Source organism: Xyrauchen texanus, chromosome 40 (assembly GCF_025860055.1).
Source record: "Xyrauchen texanus isolate HMW12.3.18 chromosome 40, RBS_HiC_50CHRs, whole genome shotgun sequence".
In the NCBI taxonomy this organism is placed as follows: Eukaryota; Metazoa; Chordata; class Actinopteri; order Cypriniformes; family Catostomidae; genus Xyrauchen; species Xyrauchen texanus.
In genome coordinates, this window is record NC_068315.1 from 32,991,512 (window position 1) to 33,015,215 (window position 23,704).

General features: G+C 44.5%; 1 protein-coding gene across 2 annotated transcripts; it reads left to right on the forward strand.

Moving 5' to 3' along the window:
- Positions 1-15,973: 15,973 nt before the first annotated feature.
- On the forward strand, positions 15,974-23,702 carry LOC127633390 (uncharacterized). 2 transcript variants are annotated; one of them, XR_007969203.1, is made up of 8 exons: positions 15,974-16,169; positions 17,131-17,303; positions 17,687-17,726; positions 17,825-17,873; positions 20,629-21,716; positions 22,297-22,452; positions 22,793-22,879; positions 23,248-23,702. XR_007969203.1 is itself a non-coding variant. In XM_052112448.1 (4 exons), the coding sequence occupies exons 2-4, from the start codon at positions 22,312-22,314 to the stop codon at positions 23,452-23,454; spliced, it is 435 nt and encodes a 144-aa protein (XP_051968408.1). In that variant the 5' UTR covers positions 15,974-16,169; positions 22,297-22,311; the 3' UTR covers positions 23,455-23,702. The 2 variants fall into 2 exon arrangements, 1 of the variants encoding a protein (XP_051968408.1); XM_052112448.1 differs by lacking the exons at positions 17,131-17,303; positions 17,687-17,726; positions 17,825-17,873; positions 20,629-21,716.
- Positions 23,703-23,704: the final 2 nt, after the last annotated feature.

Here is a 23,704-nt window from a genome sequence, read left to right on the forward strand (position 1 = left end):
CCAACTATTGTGCTGCGACAGAATATCTGGTTCAGTTGAGGCTTTATTCCTAACCAATTTAGCCTCAGTACTGAATAAACACCTACGATTGTTGTGGTTATTTTCTATAAGTTTGCTAAAATATGTTGACGTGGCAGCTTTTAGAGCCTGTTTTAGCTACAGACACCTTCCATACACCGCAAAATACCTCTAATTTTGTATTCTTCCACTTGTGCTCCATTTTACGAGCTGTTCTCTTGAGAGCATGATTATGATTGTACCATAGTGCTCGGCTTTTTTATTTTTATTTTCTTTAATCGAGTGGGGGGTCATCAAGTTCTTCTAGACTTTGGGGCTTATTGAGTGTATGAGATAGCTTCACCAATCATTCTGAAGGCATGTCTGTAGAGATTGACGATACCACTTATTTACTTTTCGATCAGATACTTTTAGGCAAATATCTCTAGTTTTTTGGTAGAACACTGGAATGCTAAACGTTTTTAACCTTTTGCTCATCATCTTTAAAAGTGACAATGTTAGAAATGTGCTTCACAATCTAATACCTAAAAATTATTCTCTTTTTGTAAGACTTAAAGCTATATCTAAAATGACATGAAATGTATTACGGTGTTATAGTAACATAACCATGTTTGTTAAACTTATGCTAAACTTTATCTAGGTTAAACCATTTATTCATTATCTTTAAATGTGAACATCTGAATGAGTTTGCTTCACAGCCAATATCCATTGTTTTAGAAACACATTTTCACTGCTTTGTTAAAAGTAAAAATGTAAGACATTTTTGTTAGAGCTATAGCTAAAATGAAATAAATTATTGTGTTTTAGTAAAATAAACCTGTTTGTTAAACTAATGCCAAACATTAGTTATCATTAATGTTAAACCATTTATTCATCATTTTAAAGTGAATATGTAAGCTGCTTGGTGGCACATCTTGTTTAGAGAGACACTTTCTTATCTACAGACATTTTCAGATGAGGGTGCAGACAACCCCTAAAAAATTGGGTCGTAAACACCTAATCCTAACCAAACCAAAAGCAATAAACAGGGTTTAAAAACTTTTTTCTAAGAGATATGTCACTTTAAATGTTGTGAATCAAAAAACCTTCATGTTTTTTTTTTTTTGTCATTTTTTTTTAATTTTTTTTTTAATTGTTTTATATGGTTTTTTGTAGAACACAAAAGAACAGAACAAACAGGTCACTAGGGGTATAACATACAATTATGTTGTTCATAAACTGTTAATGTCAAATCAGGGGTTACTTTCCCAATAGTCTCAGAGGAGTGAGAAAGAACTTTTCCTCCTCTCTTCCTTCCTTTATAATAATATCAGGAGAATAATTGTAATTGTCCCTTCAAGTCAATAAAAGGTTTAAGGTCCCATCATACAACATTCAGTTCCAGCATGTTTTCATTGGATAAGTATTTGAATGAGAAAAGAATAAATAAAATAAAAATAATAATAATTTGCATTACACTCACAATATCTCCTTATATTCACTCCCTGCTTCTATACATTAGCCATTTTGACCAGTACTTGTAGAATTTGTCCATGTTTAATCGTAAAGAGAAGGTCAGCTTTTCCATATCATATAAATGACTTACAATCACTATCCACTCATCTTTTGTTGGTGGACTCTCATGCAGCCATTTCTTAGTTATGTTTTTTTTACTCGCAACTAATAATACATTAAGTAGGTATTTATCTTGAGTATTAAGATTAGTTGGTATATTTCCTAAATATATAGTACTGAAACTGTACTCCGTCTCGAATCCCAGTATCAATTTTATTTCAGAGATTATCTCTAACCAAAAAGGCTGAATCTTTGGACATTTCCAGAATATGTGAAAGTAATCTGCCATAGAGGTATTACATTGTCTCCAACAGAATGCAGAATCTGGTTTACCATTCTGTAAATATTTTCTCTTGGGAGTAATAAAGAATCTTATGATATTTTTCCATGAGAATTCTCTCCATTGACCTGAACTGGTGGTAGTATACTGTGTTTTGCAAATGTTTAACCACTCTTCATCGGATAAAATTATGTTTGCTTCCTTCTCCCATTTATCTTTCACATATACTGTAGAGTGATTTTTAGAAGATTGTATACTTGAGTATATTCTTGATATCAGTTTCTTGTGAGTTCCATTCTTATACGCATCAATAAAAATATTGATCATATTCATTTCAATTTTATCGTTATTTTTTATATTTTTATTATAATGGTTCCTAAGTTGTAAATATCTAAAGAAATCTTGTTTTTCTAAAATGTAGGTGTCAGTAAGATGTTCGAAGCTCTTTAAACCTGTGATGGTTGAGAGTATACAATATGATGTAATGCCTTTCAACGACCATTGTTTAAACCTTGAATCTAACTGTGCAGGTTTAAAATCATTGTCATAGGCCACCCATCTTAACAACCGTGCTTGCTTCTCGAGCTTGAAATTTTTACATTCCTTGAACCAGACATTGAGAGGAACCATCGTCCAATGACTCAGTTCATTAGAGTATTTAGTCTTAGTGGTTTTATCCCCCAATAAGGAGGGGAGGGGAATGCCCAGCTGGCTAAATTCTAATTCTTTCCATCTTGCTTCATACTCATTATTACACCAACAAACTAGATATTTCAGCTGTGCCGCTTTGTAGTAATCTTCCAAACAGGGAAGAGACAGTCCTCCTATCTCCTTTGATAATTGTAGTGTTTTAAGTCTGACCCTAGGTTTCTGATTTTTCCATATGAATCTAGAAATCATTTGGTTCCAGTCATTAAACTGTTTTTTCGGAATCTCTACAGGCAGCGATTGGAATAGAAACAGTAATCGTGGTAAAACGTTCATTCTTATACTTTCAGTTTGATTATATAAACCAAGGGGTAAGGGCATCCATCTGTCCAAATCTGCTTTTAGTTCTTTAGTTATGGGTTCATAATTTATAGTGTAAATTTTTGTCATATTTTTTGGTATGCTAATTCCTAAGTATTTAATATTAGTTTTCCACTTAAAATTATATTTATTACGTATGTTCTCCTGTGGTGAATAATTAAAAGAGAGGGTTTGAGTTTTGTCTAAATTTAATCTATATCATGAGTACCAACCAAACTGCTCAAGGCATGACATAAGATTAGGTAAACTGGAGTCGGGGTCAGAGATTGTCATAAGAATATCATCTGCATATAGACATATTTTGTGTTCATTTCCTTTAAATTGGAATCCTGGTATTTCTACATCTTCTCTAATTGCTTGAGCAAGTGGCTCTATGAATAGTGCAAAAAGTGTGGGACTTAAAGGGCATCCCTAAAAAACCTTCATGTTTAAACTACGAATACTACGAATCTGGTTAACGCATCAGAGAGCTTCAGATCAACGATTTAAAACGACACTTTGAAATCGTAAACACCTCCTTATCTTGACCCACACCAAAAGCAATAAACAGAGTTTAAAAATATTTTCCAAGAGAGATGCCACTTTAACTTTGGGAATTAAAAAACCTGTAGGTGTGAACAGGGGCATGTGCCTGAATTGAAACACCTCCCACCCGAGGGCTCTGAGTGCCCATTAGAAACTCATTATCGCCTGGATGTGCTTGTGAAAGGACTTTGATCAGAATCATGTAAGTTGAATGCATGATATTTTATTTAAAATGTTGTTTGTTTAAATAAATATGTTAAACACATTTTATGTTAAAGCTTTTTGTTTATCATCTTTAAAGTAACTATGTTAGTGATGTGCTTAACAATTTAATACATTTTGTTTAAAAAAACAAATTTTCCCCTCTGTTAAAAGTAAAAATGCAAGACAATTTGTGTTTTGCTGCATAACAGTAGTTCCCTTCCGAGGGAACTCGCACTGCGTCGTTGAAAACGACTCTTTGGGGAACGCTCCTTAGCGTGCGCCTCTGAAGTATGAATGAAACTATTCCAATCTTGATTGGTGTTGCGTCATGACGTAACATGTGACGGCATAACCGGATGCATAAAAGTGACGCCGGCACACATACACATTAGCTTTCGCTCTTCAGCAAGCGCTCTATGTTGAAATTGTTTGTCTTATTTGGTGTTGTTTGTCTGATTTAAAAATATTATGGCCACCGAACAGTTCAAGAAGTGCGTGCACCCCTGCCCTCGTTTCATTACGGGTAGGGACACGCACGCTTTATGTGTGAACTGTTTGGGAGCGCAGCACTGCACAGGCAGCTCTCGAGGGATCTGCCTGTGAAAGTTGTGAAGCACTACCCATGAGAGTGCTGCGCTCCCGGTTGGCGTGCTTTGATGAGCACGGTCAGGCTCGCGTTCCCCACGGTTTTGGTCCCGCGTCTGTTGAGGCAGCGCGGCGATTGAGATCGCGGGGTTCGCAGCGGATTTTGCAGATGAGAATGAGACTGCTGCGGCACTTTCTCATTCTTCGTTTGAGGATCCCGAGCCTACTGTGTGTGGTGCAGAAGCCCGCGTCGCGGCTTCTTCTGCCCATGATCAGGTCCCGATGCTTGAGCTCACTGCTTCCGAGGAAGTGGATATGCTCAGCATCGATCGCGGATCGACCGTGAGCCAAGCACGCCGGTTTTTGGCCAAGCTTATGAGGAGCTGATTGAGGTTATGACGGCGTGCCGTGGCCAGACTGAATATCAGCTGGCCACAAAATGAGCAGGGAACGCAAGTTGAAAGCAAATTAGGCGTCGCGTTCCTGCGGCACAGATCACAACCTCAGCGCCGGGGTTTGCCGTTTTCCCCGATCTCCACAGAACGAGATCGTGGGGTAAACCGCATTCGATCCCGTATCTCCAGCCCCAGTGTTTGATTACAGAACGATGTTTTGGGGGCACGGGATATGGGCTAAAACCCCGGCGCTGCCTAGTAAGCCCTGCAGAGATACATCTGCTTTAATAAGTAGGGCTTACATGGCGGCACACAAGCGGTGTAGGTTTCCGCCGTCTCTGACGCTTCGGGCCACATCAATTTCCACCGAGCGCACACTGTATGTTCGTGTCAAAAAAAAAAATATATATAAAAAAAAAAAAACAACAAGCATCAATTGTGGTCACAAGAACCATATCGACTAAATCCTGCCGGTCTCTCGCTTCAGGAAGTCGAGAACAGTGCTTGAAAAACACCCGGGAGGCTGGTTCCCTTAGTTGAAGCTTCGGAAAGAGGTCCTACCGAGGTGGTAGAACCTCGGAGGGCTGCCCCCACTGCAGAGCAACCGAGGTTGCTCTCGCAGCGAGTCCTCAGGAAATCGGTGTCGGTTCCCGCCGTCTTTGACGCTTCGGGCCACATCAATTTCCAGCGAACGCATCACCGTGCCGTTAGTGTCAAAAAAAAAAAAACAAGCATTAATGGTGGTCACAAGAACCATATCGACTAAATCCTGCCGGTCTTTCAGCTTCAGGAAGTCGAGAACAGTGCTTGAAAAACACCGAGACCAGCCTCGAGAGGCTGGTTCCCTTAGTAGAAGCTTCGGGAAGAGGTTCTACCGAGGTGGTAGAACCTCGGAGGGCTGTCCCCGCTGCAGAGCAACCGAGGTTGCTCTGCAGCGGAGTCCTCAGGAAATCGGTGTCGGTTCCGCCGTCTCTGGCGCTCGGGCCACATCAATTTCCAGCGAACGCACACCGTGCCGTTCAGCGTCAAAAAATAAAAACACACATCAATTGTGGTCACAAGAACTGTATCGACTAAACCCTGCCGGTATCTCGCTTCAGGAAGTCGAGAACAGTGCTTCGAAAAACACCGAGATCAGCCTCGAGAGGCTGGTTCCCTTAGTAGATTTTGTTGAGGCATGGAATCATCTTCCCAACATATCTGCATGGGTCCTGCATATAATAAAATCAGGGTACAGACTGCAGTTCGGGCACCACCCCCCAAATTCTCTGGGGTGGTGCAGACTACAGTGGTTCCGAGCAGGCTCAGGTGATGGAACAAGAAGTGCAATCTCTGCTGCTGAAGGAGGCCATAGAGCGTGTTCCTCATTCAGACAAGGAGTCCGGTCTTTACAGCCGGTACTTTATAGTTCCAAAAAGGATGGGGGTTGAGGCCGATTTTAGATCTCAGAGTTTTGAACCGGCCTTTGAGGAGGTTCAGGTTCAAAATGCTTACCATTCCTGTCATCGTGAGTCAGATCAGATCCGAGGACTGATTTGTCACGATAGATCTAAAATACGCCTATTTTCATGTACCCATCCTTCCATGTCACAGGAGGTTCCTGAGGTTACGCTTTAGGTGAAGCTTACCAATATCGGGTTCTTCCGTTCGGCCTAGCACTCTCTCCCGCACATTCACCAAATGTATGGATGCAGCTCCTGCTCCTCTGAGACTTCAGGGCATCCGCATACTGAATTATATCGATGACTGGCTCATTCTGGCCCAGTCTCGAGAAATGGCGATTCGGCATCGAGATGTAGATCCTTGGCCATATTCGAAGTTTGGGGTTGAGACTCAACACAAAAAAGAGTGTGTTACAACCATCCCAGTGCACAACATTTCTGGGTGTTGTGTGGGACTTCGATTACTGATGCAGGCACGCATGTCTCCTGCGCGTGTCGAGTCCCTTATGGCGATGGTGTCCGGGTTAGAGCTAGGCCAGGCCATCACTGTAAAGCAATTTCAAAGACTGCTGGGCCTCATGGCAGCGGCATCCAACATTGTACCGTTGGGCCTTCTACACATGAGGCCCCTCCAGTGGTGGCCGAAAGCCAAGGGGTTTTCCCCAGCGGGAATCCATTTAGTATAATCAGAGTAGCGCGCAGGTGCCTTCGTTCTCTGCTAATATGGAAGAAACCTTGGTTCCTGTCCCAAGGGCCAGTGTTGGGGCGTCATGTGGCCGGAAAACCGTTTCGACAGGCGCCTCCCTCACTGGCTGAGGCGCGGTCATGGACGGCAGCTTTGCCAGGGGTCTGTGGCAGGACCATCATCATTCTTGGCACATAAACTGTCTAGAGATGTTGGCTGTGTTCAGGGCTCTGAGGAGCTTCCTTCCAGACATCAAGGGTTACCATGTCCTAGTACGTTCGGACAATACATCAGTGGTAGCTTATCTGAACCGACAAGGAGGACTCAGATCGCGCCCTCTGTGCAGACTGGCGCATCAGATAATTCTTTGGTCCCAAGGGAAAATACTGTCTATCAGAGCAATGTATATTCCGGGGTTCAGAATCAGGGAGCAGACATCCTGTCGAGGCAGGGGCTGAGGCCCGGGGAATGGAGACTTCATCCAGAGGTGGTGAAGTTGATATGGGACAAATTTGGACCATCAGAAGTGGATCTGTTCGCGTCTCGAGAGACGTCCCACTGTCCACTTTGGTTCTCCCTCTCACATCCAGCCCCACTGGGGTTGGGCGCCATGGTACAGGCTTGGCCGAGGCTTAGCCTGTACGCATTTCCCCGATCGCTCTGCTCCGGGAGTCCTGGAAAGGGTCCGCCAAGAGGGCATCAGCCTACTTCTGGTTGCCCCCATGTGGCCGGCCAGTATGGTTCTCAGACATAATTTCACTCCTGATAGCTCCGCCATGGCAGATTCCTCTGAGGAGGGATCTGTTGTCTCAGGCGGGGAGCACAGTCTTCCACCCTCGTCCAGAGCTGTGGGAACTGTGGGTCTGGCCCCTGAGGGGGTTCAGTACCTAAATGCTGGTCTATCAGTGGGGGTGGTTGAAACCATACTTAGCTCTAGGGCTCCGTCTACTAGGAGATTATATGGCCTCAAGTGGAATGTGTTCTCCACTTGGTGTAGAGAACATGAAGTAGATCCAGTTAACTGCCCGGTGGCTTCAGTTCTGGAGTTTCTTCAAGATCGTTTCTCTCGTGGTCTCTCCCCTTCCACACTCAAGGTGTACGTGGCTGCCATTTGGCGTTCCATGCACCACTGAGTGATGGGCCTCTGGGGAGGCACCAGCTGGTCATTCGTTTTCTCCGTGGTACATGGAGGATGAGACCGACAACCAGGTCCAGGGTTCCTGCCTGGGACCTGGCGGTGGTTCTCGAAGGGTTATCCCTGGCCCCTTCGAACCCCTTCAGTCGGCTCAGCCCAAGGACCTGGCGTTCAAGATGGCTTTTCTCTTAGCTATTACCTCTCTAAAGAGGGTGGGTGATCTTCAAGCCCTGGCAGTGACGCCAGCTTGCTTGGAGTTTGCCCCTGGCGGAGTTAAAGCCATTTTACACCCGAGACCTGGCTATGTGCCTAAGGTGCCGTCTAACACGGCACGGTCTACGGTCCTGCAGGCTTTTCATCCTCCACCTTATGTGTCGGCAGAAGAAGAGAGGCTCCATTTGCTCTGCCCTGTCAGAGCTTTGGCGTTACCTCGAGAGGTCCTCTTCTTGGAGGAGGTCGGACCAACTGTTAGTGTGTTTTTGGGTCACCTAAGAAGGGGCTCCTGCCTCGAAACAAACCATTAGTAATTGGATTGTTCAGGCTATTATCTCGGCCTACAAGGTGCGTAATTTGCCTTCACCTTTGGCCGTGAGGGCTCATTCAACTAGAGGCATGGCGTCCTCTAGGGCTCTCTTATCGGGAGTACCCCTCCAGGAGATCTGTGAGGCAGCCGGTTGGGCTACCCCGCACACTTTCATCAGGTTTTACAGTCTGCACCTCCCTAGTACGCCTGGCGCGCGTGTGCTCTCGTCCTAGCTGAGTGCCTGAGTTCAGTTTCACCCTAGGGCAGGCCTTTTTTCGGTCGCGTGGCCTAGTGGGCATTCGTTCCCCAAAGAGTGCGTTTTCAGCGACGCAGTCGCGAGTTCCCTCGGAAGGGAACGTCTCGGGTTATGACTATAACCCTTGTTCCCTGAGAAGGAACGAGACACTGCGTCGTCCTGCCACGCCCCTCAAGGCCTGAGAGCGGCTTGCTTCATCGCTAGGCTAATGTGTATGTGTGCCGGCGTCACTTTTATGCATCCGGTTATGCCGTCACGTTACGTCATGACGCAACACCAATCAAGATTGGAATAGTTTCATTCATACTTCAGAGGCGCACGCTAAGGAGCGTTCCCCAAAGAGTCGTTTTCAACGACGCAGTGTCTCGTTCCCTTCTCAGGGAACAAGGGTTATAGTCATAACCCGAGACGTCTTTGTTATAGAAACACACCTAAAAATAACAACATTAAATGACATTAAATGCATTACTGTGTTACATAACCATTATCATTTATTCATTATATTTCAAAGTGAACATCTGAATGAGTTTGCTTCACAGCCAATATCCTTGTTTTAGAAACACATTTTCACCGCTTTGTTAAAAGTAAAAATATAATATTTTTTTTGTTAGAGCTATAGCTAAAATGAAATACATTATTGTGTATTAGTAAAATAAACCTGTTTGTTAAACAAATGCCTAACACTAGTTTTGTTAAACCATTTATTCATCATTTTAAAGTGAATATGTAAGCTGCTTTTTGGCACATATTGTATGTATTGTTTTAGAGAGACACTTTTTTTCTTTGATAATAACAAAGTCTTACACCGTGCATTATTTTGTCACCTCAGTTTTGTCACTAAGCATTGTACACCAGCCGAAGGGAGGGAGGAAGAGGAAGCCAAGATCAAATGTACACCTGTTAGGTCATAAATCATAGATCATTAATTATTTTTTGTCATTAGGTGCATCATATTTTCTTCTTATATATACAGTATGTACACTGGTGGCCAAAAGTTTAGAATAATGTACATATTTAGCTCTTATTGAAAGAATTAGTACTTTTTTTAAAGTGGCATTAAACTGATCACAATGTATAGTCAGGACATTAATAACGTGAATTTGAAAAAAAAATTCAGAACTTCTTAAACTACTTCAGAGTGTTCAGAGTCATCAAAAAATCCTGCACATGCAGCAATGACCCAAATTGTAAAAAAAAAAGAGCGGTTTCCTCACTCCTTGGGTCACATTATCGGTGTGCACGTCCGCCATTGTCACGGCGACCAGATACCGAGCACTTGTAGCCAGGGCCCTGTGAACCCAGTCCCCCTGGCTTCGCACGCCTGGCTATGCCATGTCTTTGGCCAACTGGTTGTGACGAGTCTCGAGGACGAGAGGTCCTCCTCCTCAGTCGCTAACCTGCCCTATGCTGGATATGCAGAGCAAGGTAAGTGCTTTGATGTTCCCCTCAGCGCAGCCAGCTCGGGACGAAGCAACGCTCCTCTACGTGGCGTCACCTGCTCCTCCCCACCGTGAGGATCTACCTCCAAGTATGTCAGACCCGAATGTGCCATTAGTGCCCGGAGCATGGATGAGTGGCTGACGCTTTCCAACCCATCGCAGTGGCTGGCCAGGACCATGCGACTCGGCTACTCGATTCAGTTTGCCAGGTGCCCGCCCCAGTTTAGCGGCATCCGCTTCACTTCACCCTGCATGCAGAGATCGGAACCCTTCTTTGCAAGGGTGCAATAGAGCCTGTCCCTTCACCCAAGATGGGGAAGGGTTCTGCAGTCCTTACTTCATCGTTCCACAGAAAGGTGGTTGTTTGCACTCAATCTTGGACCTGCGAGTTCTGAACCGGGCCTTACACAGACTCCCGTTCAAGATGCTCTTTCACGTCTCGGACGTGTGTATCAGTACAAGGTCCTCCCCTTCGGCATCTCCCTGTCCCCTCGCATCTTCACAAAAGTCACAGAGGCAGCTCATGCCCCATTAAGGGAAGTGGGCATCTGCATACTCAACTACTTCGATGACTGTCTGATTCTAGCACACTCTCGAGAGTTGCTGTGTGCACACAAGGACCTGGTGCTCAGGCACCTCAGCTATCTAGGGCTTTGGGTCAGCTGGGAAAAGAGCAAGCTCTCCCCGGTTCAGAGCATATCTTTTCAAGGCATGGAGTTAGACTTGGTCTCAATGATAGCACCTTACAAGCGAGCATGTGCAGTCAATGCTGAACTGCCTGGAGTCATTCAGGCAGATGACAGTGGTTCCACTGAAACACTTTCAGAGGCTCCTGGGGCATATGGCTTCCTCAGCGGCAGTCACGCTGCTCGGGTTGATGCACTTCAGCACTGGCTTCAGACTTGAGTCCCGAGATGGGCATGGTGCCGCGGCACACATCGCGTAGCTATCGCACCGCTCTGCCGGCACTTATTCAGCCCTTGGACAGACGTCATGTTTATGCAGTCAGAAGTTTCCCTACAGACGGTGTCCAGATGCATCGTGGTCACCATAGACGTCTTCAAGTTGGGCTGGGGTGCCGTGTGCAATGGGCATGCAGCCGCTGGTTCCTGGACAGGACCGCGACTGGGTTGGCACATTGAGATGACTAGAGTTGCTGGCTGTACTGCTCACCCTGCGGAGTGTAGGGCCTTGCTCAATCAAAATGGCAGCGGAGACCGCATGGCCCTTTGTTCTATGATCAAAGGTGAGATATTGAACTCGGTTTCCCAGAGTGCTTCACAGCTGGATGGGAAGTCCCGCCCATGGACCCAATCTCAAACGCCATTGGTCAAAAGCGGCCTATGACCGATGACATCATCTTGTCAACAAAACTAGCAGACAGATTTGATTTCGGTCTCTCTGTGCCCAGCTTCTAAGCCTGCGGTTTGAAAGAGATACACGAAGGAGTTTCCCTCCTTCTGGACAACGGACAAAGAGACCACGTTTTTCTAACCTCACCATTTGGCCACGGTAGAGTAAGATTAACTTAGCTTTGGTCCAGTCTAGTCATATATGTATTACAACCGGTTCATTCATTTTCACTGCAAAACAAAACAGTGAATTTATTTAGAGAATGGAAAAGTGACCAGATTCCCTTCTCCCTTGTTTTCTATCAACGTTGACCATTGCCTGCATTTCTCTCCTTCACCGGACCCGAGGAACAAAGCAGAGATGCGTCTTTTCTCTGACGAGCATAAGACAAAGGACCGAATCCAGATCGTTTTCTCCTGACCGCTCAACGCAACAGGGATTCAAATGGACAACCCAGCTGAAATCACACAGGATTTCCCAAGTAAGGCTTGATATCTGGGCAGATTTATTTTAGAAACTGAATGTTTGATGTTTTGAGTATAATCTTGTATGTTTAACTCCGATCGCTGTTTTGCTGTTTTTTATTTGTGAGATCGTCAATTTTGGGTGTGTAAAATAACTCAAGGATGGGCAAGGAGGAGGCGAGAACCGGCTTGTCAATATAAATGATAATTTAATGAAAACTTAAACCAAAACACATAAACAAACACACACGACGGACATGCCCATAATTCTCCCTCTCTCGAACCATCGTCACCGGCCGCCTTTATCCCTCGCGCGCCTCATCAGGCCGATTGGGGACCGGGCGCGCGATATTCTGATCGGCCGCGCCCCCCCCCCCTCCGCTCCACACTCCTCCCGGCGTTATCTCAGGCCGGGGTGCCACCGGCATGACGTACACCCCCCCCCCCCATCCCTGGGGCGGGGTGTATCTTGCGTCCCGCGTGGTCATCCCCGCCTTCCTCACCCTGGGAGGAGAGGAGGGCGAAAAACAAAAAACAAACAAACAACAAAATAGGCGAGGGAAAAGGCCAACACGGTGCGAAAGGGAGAGAGAGAGGAGAGAGAGAAAAAACTCACTCACCGGTTCTCCGATGTACCGTCGCGTGGTCCTCGAACACTCCTCCACACTCAGGCGGACGACAGCCGCTCCAACCCCGGGCAAACCGGAGACACCTTCGACCCCCAGCGGGCAGAACGCGCCTCCGCTTTTCTGGCGGCAAATGGGGACACTCCTCCGCCCCTGGCAGCGGCTCTACCGCTCCGGACGGTCGGAGAGATTATTCCCTCCTCCCCTCGCGGACGGCGGTCTCCCTCGACCCCTCCGCGTCTCGGGGGACGGCAGGGCACTCCTCCGCCCCCGGCAGCGGCTCCCTCGCTCCAGGCAGTCGGGTTATCCAGTCCCCATTTGCCCCGCGGACGACGGCCGTTCCCCGCATCCGGGCGGTCGGGCTACTCCATCACCCGGAAGATGGCAGCGGCGCTCCCCTGGGTGGACGGCAGTGTCGAGGACTCTGCGACGGGCATCCCTCCTCCTTCCCGGGTTTCGGCACCACTGTGAAATAGTTCAATGACGGGACGGAAACAAACGTCAACTTAAGGGGTAAGTTTTTAATTCTTAAGTTTTTATCACACACATCAGACAGTCTTCCTTGGTTCTCTCCCCATGCTCCGTCGCTCCTCCCTTTGTTTGAGCGTCCTGCGTCACTCTATACAACCGATCTTTAATAACTGAGAAATATGGATATGAAACGGCGACACCCGGCCGGAGTTGTTGACCATCGATTACTCTCACTTGGTCAAAGGCGTGCTTAAGGGTTTCATCCCGCGACTGCTCCAAGGGAAAATCCCCCTCAAGGAACTCCCTGAGAGGAGGGGTGTCCCCCTCGCCCCTTCCCTCGTCACCTGGAGCAGCCGAGGACGGCCCCGGCTCCGCCTCCCCCGCCAAAGCATCGCACATCACACATTTCTTTACTTTCATGCAGGACCCATCCGCACAGACTCCCTCTAATACATTTCTAAAATTTGGCCAATCAGTACCCAAGATTAGCGGATGGGTGAGGCGGGAACTAACCGCTGCCTCCACACTATGCTTTTCTCCCCGAATTTAATTGCCAGAGTCACCATGGGATACTTGTGAATATCCCCATGCACACACCTCACCCTCACCCGTTTAGCTGTGCCCAAAGCCCGGGTTGAACCAAGCGTTGGTGGATGGTGGTCTGATTACAGCCGGTATCCATCAAAGCTTGGTATGTACCCCCTGGATCCTTACCGGGATCCGGTACGCTCCAGCCCGACCGGGGCAGCCTGCGGGACATCGGAGACCCGCACCACCGTCCCCACCTCCATCAGCGGACACTGATCCCAGAAGTGGTCCGGGTCCCCGCACCTCCAGCAGACCGGCCCAGGCGCCACGGCCGCACCCGTGCTGGCGGGCGCCACCACCTGAGGAGGAGAGCGACTGGAAGACGGGGAAGGGTTGGGCGGGTTCTCCCACGACCGGGAAGCTGGTCGACTGTATCCTCCACGCCTGCGGGGGGCAGGAACGGGTCCTGGGGAGAGAGCAGAGCGAGAGGGAACGGGGGAAACAGGGGAAGACACAGGGGAAGGGGAGAGAGAGAGAGGGGAGGGCTCATCTGCCCTCGGGATCGCCGCCAGGTGGTCCTCCATGAGCTGCACAGCTGCCTCCAGCGACGCCGGGCGGTGGCACTGGACCCATTCCGCCGTTCTCCTGGGCAGTCTTTGCGTAAATTGCTCCAGTACCACCTGATCGATAACTCCCTCGACGTCGCGGTCCCCGCATGAGCAGCCACCGCCGACAAGCGTCCACGGAGCCGTTGAACAAACGCAAACGGGCGGTCGGATTTTTCCAGCTTCATACTCCGGAAGAGCTGGCGATTCTCTTCCGGGCTCCGACCAACCCGCTGCAGGATGGCCCTCTTCAGGTCAGAATAAGCCAGGAGGCTCGTCGCTGGCAGTTGTTGTGCCGCGAGCTGTGCTTCCCGGACAGAAGAGGAATTAGCCGGGCTGCCCATTGTTCAGGCGGCCAGCCCCAGATTTCAGCCGTCTTCTCAAAGAGGTCGAGGAAGGCCTCAGGATCATCTGCCACCCCCATCTTCTGTAACATGGGCGGGGGCAGCGTAGCGTGGGTGTCCGGGGTCGCGGCTGGGGCTGACGCAGCCTCCTGGCTGAGGAGGCTCCGGATAGCGAGTCGGTCCTCTGCCTGAGCCCGCATGACCTCGAAGAACCGCCGATCTTGATCCTGCCGGAGCTCAAGCAGGGTTTGTTGGTGGCCCTGATGGAGATTAGCGAGGGACTGGAGGATTTCCGCCAGCTGGGAGGACTCTATGGGGCGACTTGGTTCCATTACGTAACCAAAAAAAAAAAAAATAGTCCCGGGTTTCGGCACCAATGTAAAATAACTCAAGGATGGGCAAGGAGGAGGCGAGAACCGGCTTGTCAATATAAATGATAATTTAATGAAAACTTAAACCAAAACACATAAACAAACACACACGACGGACATGCCCATAATTCTCCCTCTCTCGAACCATCGTCACCGGCCGCCTTTATCCCTCGCGCGCCTCATCAGGCCGATTGGGGACCGGGCGCGCGATATTCTGATCGGCCGCGCCCCCCCCTCCGCTCCACAGGGTGAAATGTTCTTTATTTTGTGAAATGAACTAGCGATTCTACGGAAGCGTATTGCATTCACTTGAGAAAAAAAATCTACTCTGTTTTTCTGAATTAACGACTTAATTATCTCAGAATTACGAGATAATTTTTCATGGAAAAAAGTTTTTGCTCTGTTTTTCTGAATTAACGACTTAATTATCTCAGAATTACGAGATAATTTTTCATGGAAAAAACGTTTTTGCTCTGTTCTTCTGAATTAACGACTTAATTATCTCAGAATTATGAGATAATTTTTCATTAAAAAAAAATATTTTGTTCTGTTTTTCTGAATTAATGAGATCCCTCAAAATCCTGCCAGGAGCTCTATTTTAGCTGGATTGCATGGAAGTAAACATGTCCCGCCTTTCAAGTTTAATCCAGTTTTATTTTACTTTGGGTCTGAGACAATTTATAGAGATATATTTTAAACTTGGCCTTCAATACAAAGACATTACTGTCTATGACATTTGTAATACTGTCATGGCTGAGACACGCTTTGATCTTCCAAAGAACACTAATGAAGCAATAGACTTGTACTTGCATTTAACACGAGAACTACCGGAATTCTATAACTACTAGAATGGCCATAGTGGTCATTCTGACCGTTCATACTATGTAGCGTGGCCACATAAGGGGATGTTTTATAAGGTTTATGACATTAAACTAATTATGTTTGTCATTATTGCCTATAAGTTATATTGCTTTCCCCTGTTATCTGTCATTCCCTCAGCTGTTGTGTATTGATCCCGATTTCTGTTCACGCGAGAACTTCGCGTGGTTTCGTGTCACGTTCTTTCCTGCCACGTAAACAGGAAGTATCGTTGACTTTCTATTTAAGGAACCGGGAGACACCTGTCTTGAAGGGGCGCATTTACGAGAACTCTCATCCACAAAACCTTTCATTCATACTTTGGATTATATTACGCTGACTGACCTGGAAGCGCTGGGGCGCCGTTCCTCGTGGAGTAGATTCGTTTGGCTCGCAGCCTGGATTACTTTTTATCAGAGGACATTGGTCAATCATCATTCATCACTTGATCGTGCTCACGGACTATACAAAAAAACCCGGTGAGGCTGATCTGAACCCTGTCAATAACTCTGTGCACTCTGGATTTCACTTACACACACACACACACACACACACACACACACACACACACACACACACACACACACACACACACACACACACACACACACACACACACACACACACACACACACACACACACACACACACACACACACACCTACCTTGTCTGTTATTATTGTAAATATTATTTATGTTGTAAATACACTTGGTTGATTGTTTAATCGTCAGTGTTGAGCGATATATTTGTTTTTCTACTCCATAGAAACGGGACTATTGTTCCCATATATTTTGTGATACTCAACTTTGATATTGTGGAGTGTTACAACTAGACTGTACCAAAATGTCATGTCATATTTACATTCGAAACTTCTATTGAGGTTTTAGAATGAAGCTTCTAATGTCTGTCGTCATATTTTATGGCGTCATCACCCTAAAAATGTATTGAATAAAATAGAATAATATGGATCAAATGGAGCGCCAAGCGAACGCAGATAGTCCTACATAATACGATCTTTTTTTGTAATATATAATAGTGCTAGACTATATAAATACATAGGCCTATATATATTATATATTAGCTGCTAGACTGCCCCGGAAGGTGCGTGCCTCGCTTTGTGTAAGTTTTTTTCCACCACAGTGAAAATGTTTTCGAAAGTCTAAACGCCAACAAACATGGATTGAGGCGGAATATTTCGTTAGATAAAAACATGTTGTGAATTTTGGAAATTATTACATCTATCCTTTTTCAAAACATGTTGACTTTTGGACTTTACAACGCTTACATTTTTAGGGTGATGACGCCACACTCAAAAAAATTATTCAAGCCCTTCTTAGAGGTGACACATTTAAATATAATTTGCTTTATTTAAATATATCTATTTAAGATCATATGTATATATATATATTTAAGTGGTTTAACTGAAAATGTATTAATAGTTCCACCTATGAGATTGATTTACGTTGGATCGCCAAAAAAAAAGTGTCATACGGGACCGCCCTTTGCGCATGTGCGGGACCGCGCGCTCTCGCCCATCTCTCATCCTCTTAGTGCAACGCCAAGGCAACGTTTGGTGGACGAGACTGCATAAAAGGCGAATATCCACTACTTGGTAAGTATTCGTTTGTTTTAGTTGATTAGAAAGTATCTTACTGTCAATTATCGTTAATACAGTAATATTGACCGAAATGTGTGCAACAGTTAAGCGAGCCTAATTAGCTAGTGCTACTCTTGTACTTCAACGTTAGTCACGTTGACTGCTTTGGTTAATTTAATTTTAAGATTTTTTAAAGTCACAGTAGTTAAATCTGTATCTGTATTGCATGTTAAAACTTAAAAATCATTCATATTAATAGGCGCTCTACTTCAACCTACAATATTAACCAATGTATTAACGTGTTTGACTATAATTAATAATTACTTTTATTTGGTTACATTGCCTGAGTATTTCCTCCATTGCTCACACCTGTAATATATGCATCTCATCTTTTACAGTTTAAGTTGAAAAGCAGTTTGCGGCAACCTCCTATTAATGGTAGGTATAAGACTAACATTACTTGCTCAATTCTAGCACAAACTGATTTGCATCATTGTCATGTGATATGTGCTAATTGTCTTTATTCTCCTTTTTAGGATTATGAATGTGGCAGTGCAAAGAATGCAGTTTGCAATTAGCTAGCAGGTATTTGTTGTTGCAACATTTTAGGCAGGTTCATGGGCACTTAAGGGGCAGTTATCGCTATCCATGTACATACACCGATTGCCCCTGTACCTTTAATACATGGAGTAAGCTATTAAATCACACATACAAAAGTCATGGAAAACATCAAGGTCCAAACGCAGTAGAAGGGTCTACATTCCAGTGTCACGTGTGCTCTTGCAGAGAACTAGCAACTGAAAGAGCTTTTTTCCAACACATAAATGGACATCTCAGGCATGATGAAACGGTTCCTTGTATGTTTGTAGGATGCACATTTAAAAGTAATGTTTATAGTACATTCAACACACACAAAAACAGGAAACATAACCAACGTTCATTGAAAGATTTTAAAGCCAATGTCATCAGTACAAGTCAGTTTCGTCAATCAATTGTGCAGATGAGCCTACAGAGTCTGTGGATGCAGATAATGAAAATGAAACATTAAGTTGTGATGATGCTGCAGAATTGTTCCAGCCAAATTTTATTGACGAGAAAATTGGTTGCATTTTATTAAAATTAGAAAATATTGTTCACATTCCAAAGGTGGCTATTGATGAGGTCCTTTCTGAACTGCACTACATTTTAAGTACAGCATCTTTGCCTGTCATAAAATCTGTTGTTTCAGATGTATTCCAGAGTCATAAATTACAAGTTGAAGAGTCAGTAGTGGATGAGGTTTCAACTGCTCTATGCAAATCCAATCCTTTGGGAATAGCTATTGCAAAGGATGGCCCTCTTGCTACTGCGTATAAACGTGCACAAAACCTCTCGTTTTGGGGTTTTAGAGCCAATTGAGTATATATTAGATGCCCAGAGGAATAGGACATTTCAATACATCCCTATATTACAATCTTTGCAAAATTTGCTCTCTCATCAAGCTGTCCTTGAACACTTTAAAACTCAACAAAACCAGCTATTATCTGGTCAAAAAGAGTACAGAAACATAAGAGATGGTGAGTACTATAAACAAAATCCTTTTCTGTCTGATGAAGGTTTGAGAATAGCAGTAAATCTTTATGTGGATGATTTTGAGATTTGTAACCCTCTTGGGACATCTCGAAAGAAACACAAACTCTGTGGTGTCTACTGGGTTTTAGGTAATTTGCCACCAGGTTCCCATTCAAAACTAAACTCAATCTATTTGGCTGTTTTATGCAAATCGGATGATGTGAAGGCCTATGGCTATAAAAAAGTTTTAGAGCCTCTCTTGCAAGATTTGGTTACATTAGAACAGCATGGTGTCTTTGTTTCTCAGCTTGGTCAGTTTGTTAAAGGTACTGTTCAGTGTTTAAGCGCTGACAATCTTGGAGCCCACGGAATAGGTGGATTTGTTGAGTTTTTCTGGTGGGTCCATATGCAGGTTTTGTTCTGGAGACAAATCAGAGTTTCAGACTAAAGATGTCAAATCAGGTGCTTTCACACTCAGAACCAGAGACCTCCATGATGTTCATGTCCAGTCTGCTCAGGAAAATGCAACTATTTGCTGTAGTGTCAAAAAACAGTGCGTTTTAACAGACCACCTTTCTCATTTTCATGTAAGCACTGGGTATCCTCCTGATATTGTGCACGACCTCTTTGAGGGTGTTGTTCCCATTGAGCTAGCACGCTGTATCAGTTTGTTGATTTCCAAAAAATACTTTACTCTTGATGGTCTTAACAAATTGATCCAGACATTTCCGTACAAATGGGGGGACAAACCCAATCGCCCCCATCCAATATCACGCTTATTCAAAACTAGCAACACTATAGGTGGCAATGCACATGAAAATTGGGCCTTGCTCAGATTTCTTCCCTTATTGATTGGACACATTTTGCCAGAAGGTGAGCCAGCATGGCAGGTAATTATAGATCTTAAGAACATAGTTGAGTTGGTTGTGGCTCCTGTTCATACAGAGGAAACTCTTGCATATCTTGAAGCCAGAATCTATGATCACAGACTCTGCTATATTGAACTCTTTCCAGACATCAAGCTCCTACCAAAACATCACTATTTAGAGCATTATCCACAAATTATTCTTTGCTTTGGACCTCTAATTGCTTTGTGGACTATGAGATTGGAGGCTAAACATAGCTTCTTCAAGCAGGTTGCACGTCATACGAATTGCTTTAAGAATATAACTCGTTCACTAGCTATTAAACACCAGTTTATGCTTGCCTACCACACACATTCCTCTAGTCTCAAGAAATCACTGTTAGAGGTCACAGATGTCTCAATCATGCCTGTTGATGTCCTTAGTCAAGGAGTAGTGTCTACTCTGAACCAGAGATACCCAGATGTGACTGAAGTTCATATAGCAAAAAATGTGTCTTGCAGTGGTATACATTACAGTGAGGGGATGCTTATTGTACATGGATCTGTAGATGGACTGCCTAAATTTAATAAGATCATTCAGCTGTGCGTTCTGGAGAAGTTGTGTTTTTGTGAAAGATGTATGCGCTTGGTATAGGGAGCATTATGGGGGTTTTGAGCTGTCTGACTCACCCACTAGAGAGGTTGCCCTAATTGAACTTGATGACTTGGTGGACCCTTATCCCCTTGTGGAATATATGGTTCAGGGTTTGCGTATGGTAATGTTGAAAAGATTCATCATCGTTAAAGGTTAGTGTCATTGTTAAACAAAAATAGTATGAGCTCTTGATGCCAGACTTATAATCTCAAACTTTGTTTTTTTTTTTTTTTAATCACAAATATAACAAATTTATTGTTTCTTGTCCTCTTCCCTTTTTTCTGCTCTAGATTAAAGGTGTTCCAAAATGGCTAATCCGGCTGTCCTTCGGATCATTTTTGGTGACGCGTCCGACTCTAGAAAACTGCACCTACCTTATGGAATTCTGGCATCAGTGGATGAACTACATGTGCTAATAAAGACATTCTTTCAATTGAAAGAGGATTTCCAGATTCAATTCATGGATTCTGATTTTAATGAGTTCATGAATCTAACTTCAGTGTCTGACATTCAAAACAAAAGCACACTGAAAATAATCTGTAATCCTATCTTGTCACCTGTGGAGCCCTCCGTCACTTTGTACACAATAGACTCTTTTGGTGAGACCTCGGCTACCACTTGCTCAGAGCCTGAAACCCCTGTTTCGTCAATAGCTTCATCCTGCAGTGACGATACGCTGTACACATCAACACCACATTCATCCCCAGAAACTCTGCCCTCACGATTGGCCTCCTGGCCAAATGTTTTTCTAGTCCCTAAATTCACCTATGAAGCTGAATTTGAACTACAACAGAAAAACACAGAGTTTGAGACCAATGGAACATACTTCAACCCTGGCCCAAAGCTAAAAGGGGTCATCCTTGATGGCCTTGCGCAAGAAATGATGAAATACACTAAGTATCCAAAAGACTACCAGTGTGAAGAGGTAGCAGCAGCTTTGACAAGGGCCCATCCATGTCTGGGGCAGCTGGGATCCAAGACAGGATTTTGGGGATGGAAACAGTCGCTTAAGTATAAAATGCAAAACTTTCGTACGAAACTTGGCCGACTTGGACATCCCGAAATCCGTTTCAACTCTTTGAAACACAAACGAGAGGGTCAAGGCAAAGCTGCAGGCAACATCAAGAAGCCTAGAAAGGCTGAAGTTAACTATATTCCTCTGCACCCAAAAGGCGAGACCACAGAAATCTTGGAGAATGAGAGAATTGCTTTATTGTCAGAGCTGAAAAAGCGTGACAATCAAGTGGTGATAAAAGAAAAAAATGGGAAAAACCTTCTCCCACAGACGACTAGAGATTGTGGAGCAGAGGCCCCTGATAGAAGATTTCGTAAACAGATGGCCTGCCTTATTCCAGCAGAGTGAAGGAAATGTGTACATGTATGTATGTATGTATGTATGTATGTATGTATGAGTTAATTTTCTGCACAATTGTATTTACTAGTGCAAAAGGTTTACATAGTCGAATCAGAATTGTCAAATCTGGCCTATACTCGATTGATCATCGAATCGTGTGTATAATCTTGAAGCTGCAGAGCTGCAGTCTCTATTCACTTGTCACTGTACACTGTACATTTACAGCTGAACTGAGGATTATTTTTATATTTATTTTCTCTCTGCTCACCTGCCATTCACCAGTCTTGTGCTGAGTTGTGCATGTCTGCTGACAGTTACGTGCCTGTCACGGTTCCTCACGGGTCTATTCTAACTAGGCTTCTGTTTAAAAATGATTTAATAATCTTTGTGGTTCATCAATGGTGATAAATGATTGGAACATCCTGCAAGGTGCACACAGCCATGCACAACTCGGCACAACACGCTGCTGGTGCTCGTTTTGTTTTCTTCTACCACACCCGCACATGCAGCCTGTACTATGTAAAATCAAACACCAAGCTCCCCCATAAAGCCACGATGGTGGTAATTAACACATTTTAATGGCTGCATTTTGTTTATTTTTCAGGTAAATGCAGAGTTTATGAGGATCACCACCAAGCCACTGCAGTCAAACTTCATGTCACAGCTGGACCACTTCTCAAACAAGCTGATGCAGATATTTAAGAGCAAAGGAGGAGTGAAGGGGCAGAGGATTAAGGAAGTCCTGTCTATCACAGATTCGGTTAGTCGAAATGCATCTAACATCCCTTTGCATGTATTGGGGTGGTTATTGTAAGGTTTTATTGTCCATAGTTGCTTATTTAAACACTTTATAAATGGCCTACTAGTATAGTGCTTTCATCCAAATATTATGTTTTTTTTTATTTGGTTCATCCACTCACACACCAATGTAAAACATGCAAGAAAACTACCAACTTGCTTGCTGGGGGCATTTAGGGGTTAGGCATCCTGTTCAGACTGAAATTACCCTCTGATCTTAATTAGACAACCTACTCCGTCCCTGTGTCACCATAACAACCACATTTGGCTAAATTGTGTCTCATTTTTCACCCCTGCTTCAGCGAGACAACATCAACACCAAGAGGGAGTGTATCCTGAGATGCCTCATCTACCTCAATGAAGATCCAGACACCTTCAAAGAATATCTGGTAAATTCATCACAATATGTATGTCATGTAGTGTTGAACTGTTACTCCCTCTTCTCTCATGAGACACTATTTATATTGACAGAGCCCCACAGAGGTGTTCTTATGTACTGGTGTAGACAAGTGATCGTACATGTTTTTGAGTTTAGGGGGGTGTGTGAGTGTGTCTGTGCTTGGAGTGGGGAGGTTGTTTAGAGTTCTGTTGGCCTGGGGGATGAAGTTGTGCTGTTGATAATTGACAAATGCTTTTCTAGATGTATTTTTGTGTCTGTCGCCATCACCTGTGGAGCCCTGCATCACTTTATGTCCCCTTATTTCTCTGTCCATCTTTATTAAACACTTGCTGTGTTTTCGGTGTTTGTGGTGTTCAGGCATTGGCGACCGAGGATGCAGAAAGGGACCTAGCGACCACAGTCATGGGGATTTATGTGATCCGAAGTGATGGGGATCAGGAGCCTGAGGACGTTGGAGTTGTGATTGAAGGAGACTGTCCTCCTCCAAAAAACGACCATAAAGGTCGTATGTGCAAGCAGCTTATTATGACCTATACTTACGTTTTAAAGTTAAACGCCCTCTAGCGCTCCTTTTAATAACGACGGTGTCGTTTGTCATGAAATGGCATTTGACCGTCGTTACCAATCAAAATACTATTTGTTTTATCATTGTATTTACTCGAGATTATTTAAAACAGAAAACTGAGGTGTGTAATTCATTTATATATATTGAATGTATTTGTGCTTTTTTTCTTCAAAAGCCGTATTGGTAAGTAAAGAACCACATCAAAATAATTAAAATTTTTAAAATAAACCTTTTGTAACAAGGTTTAAA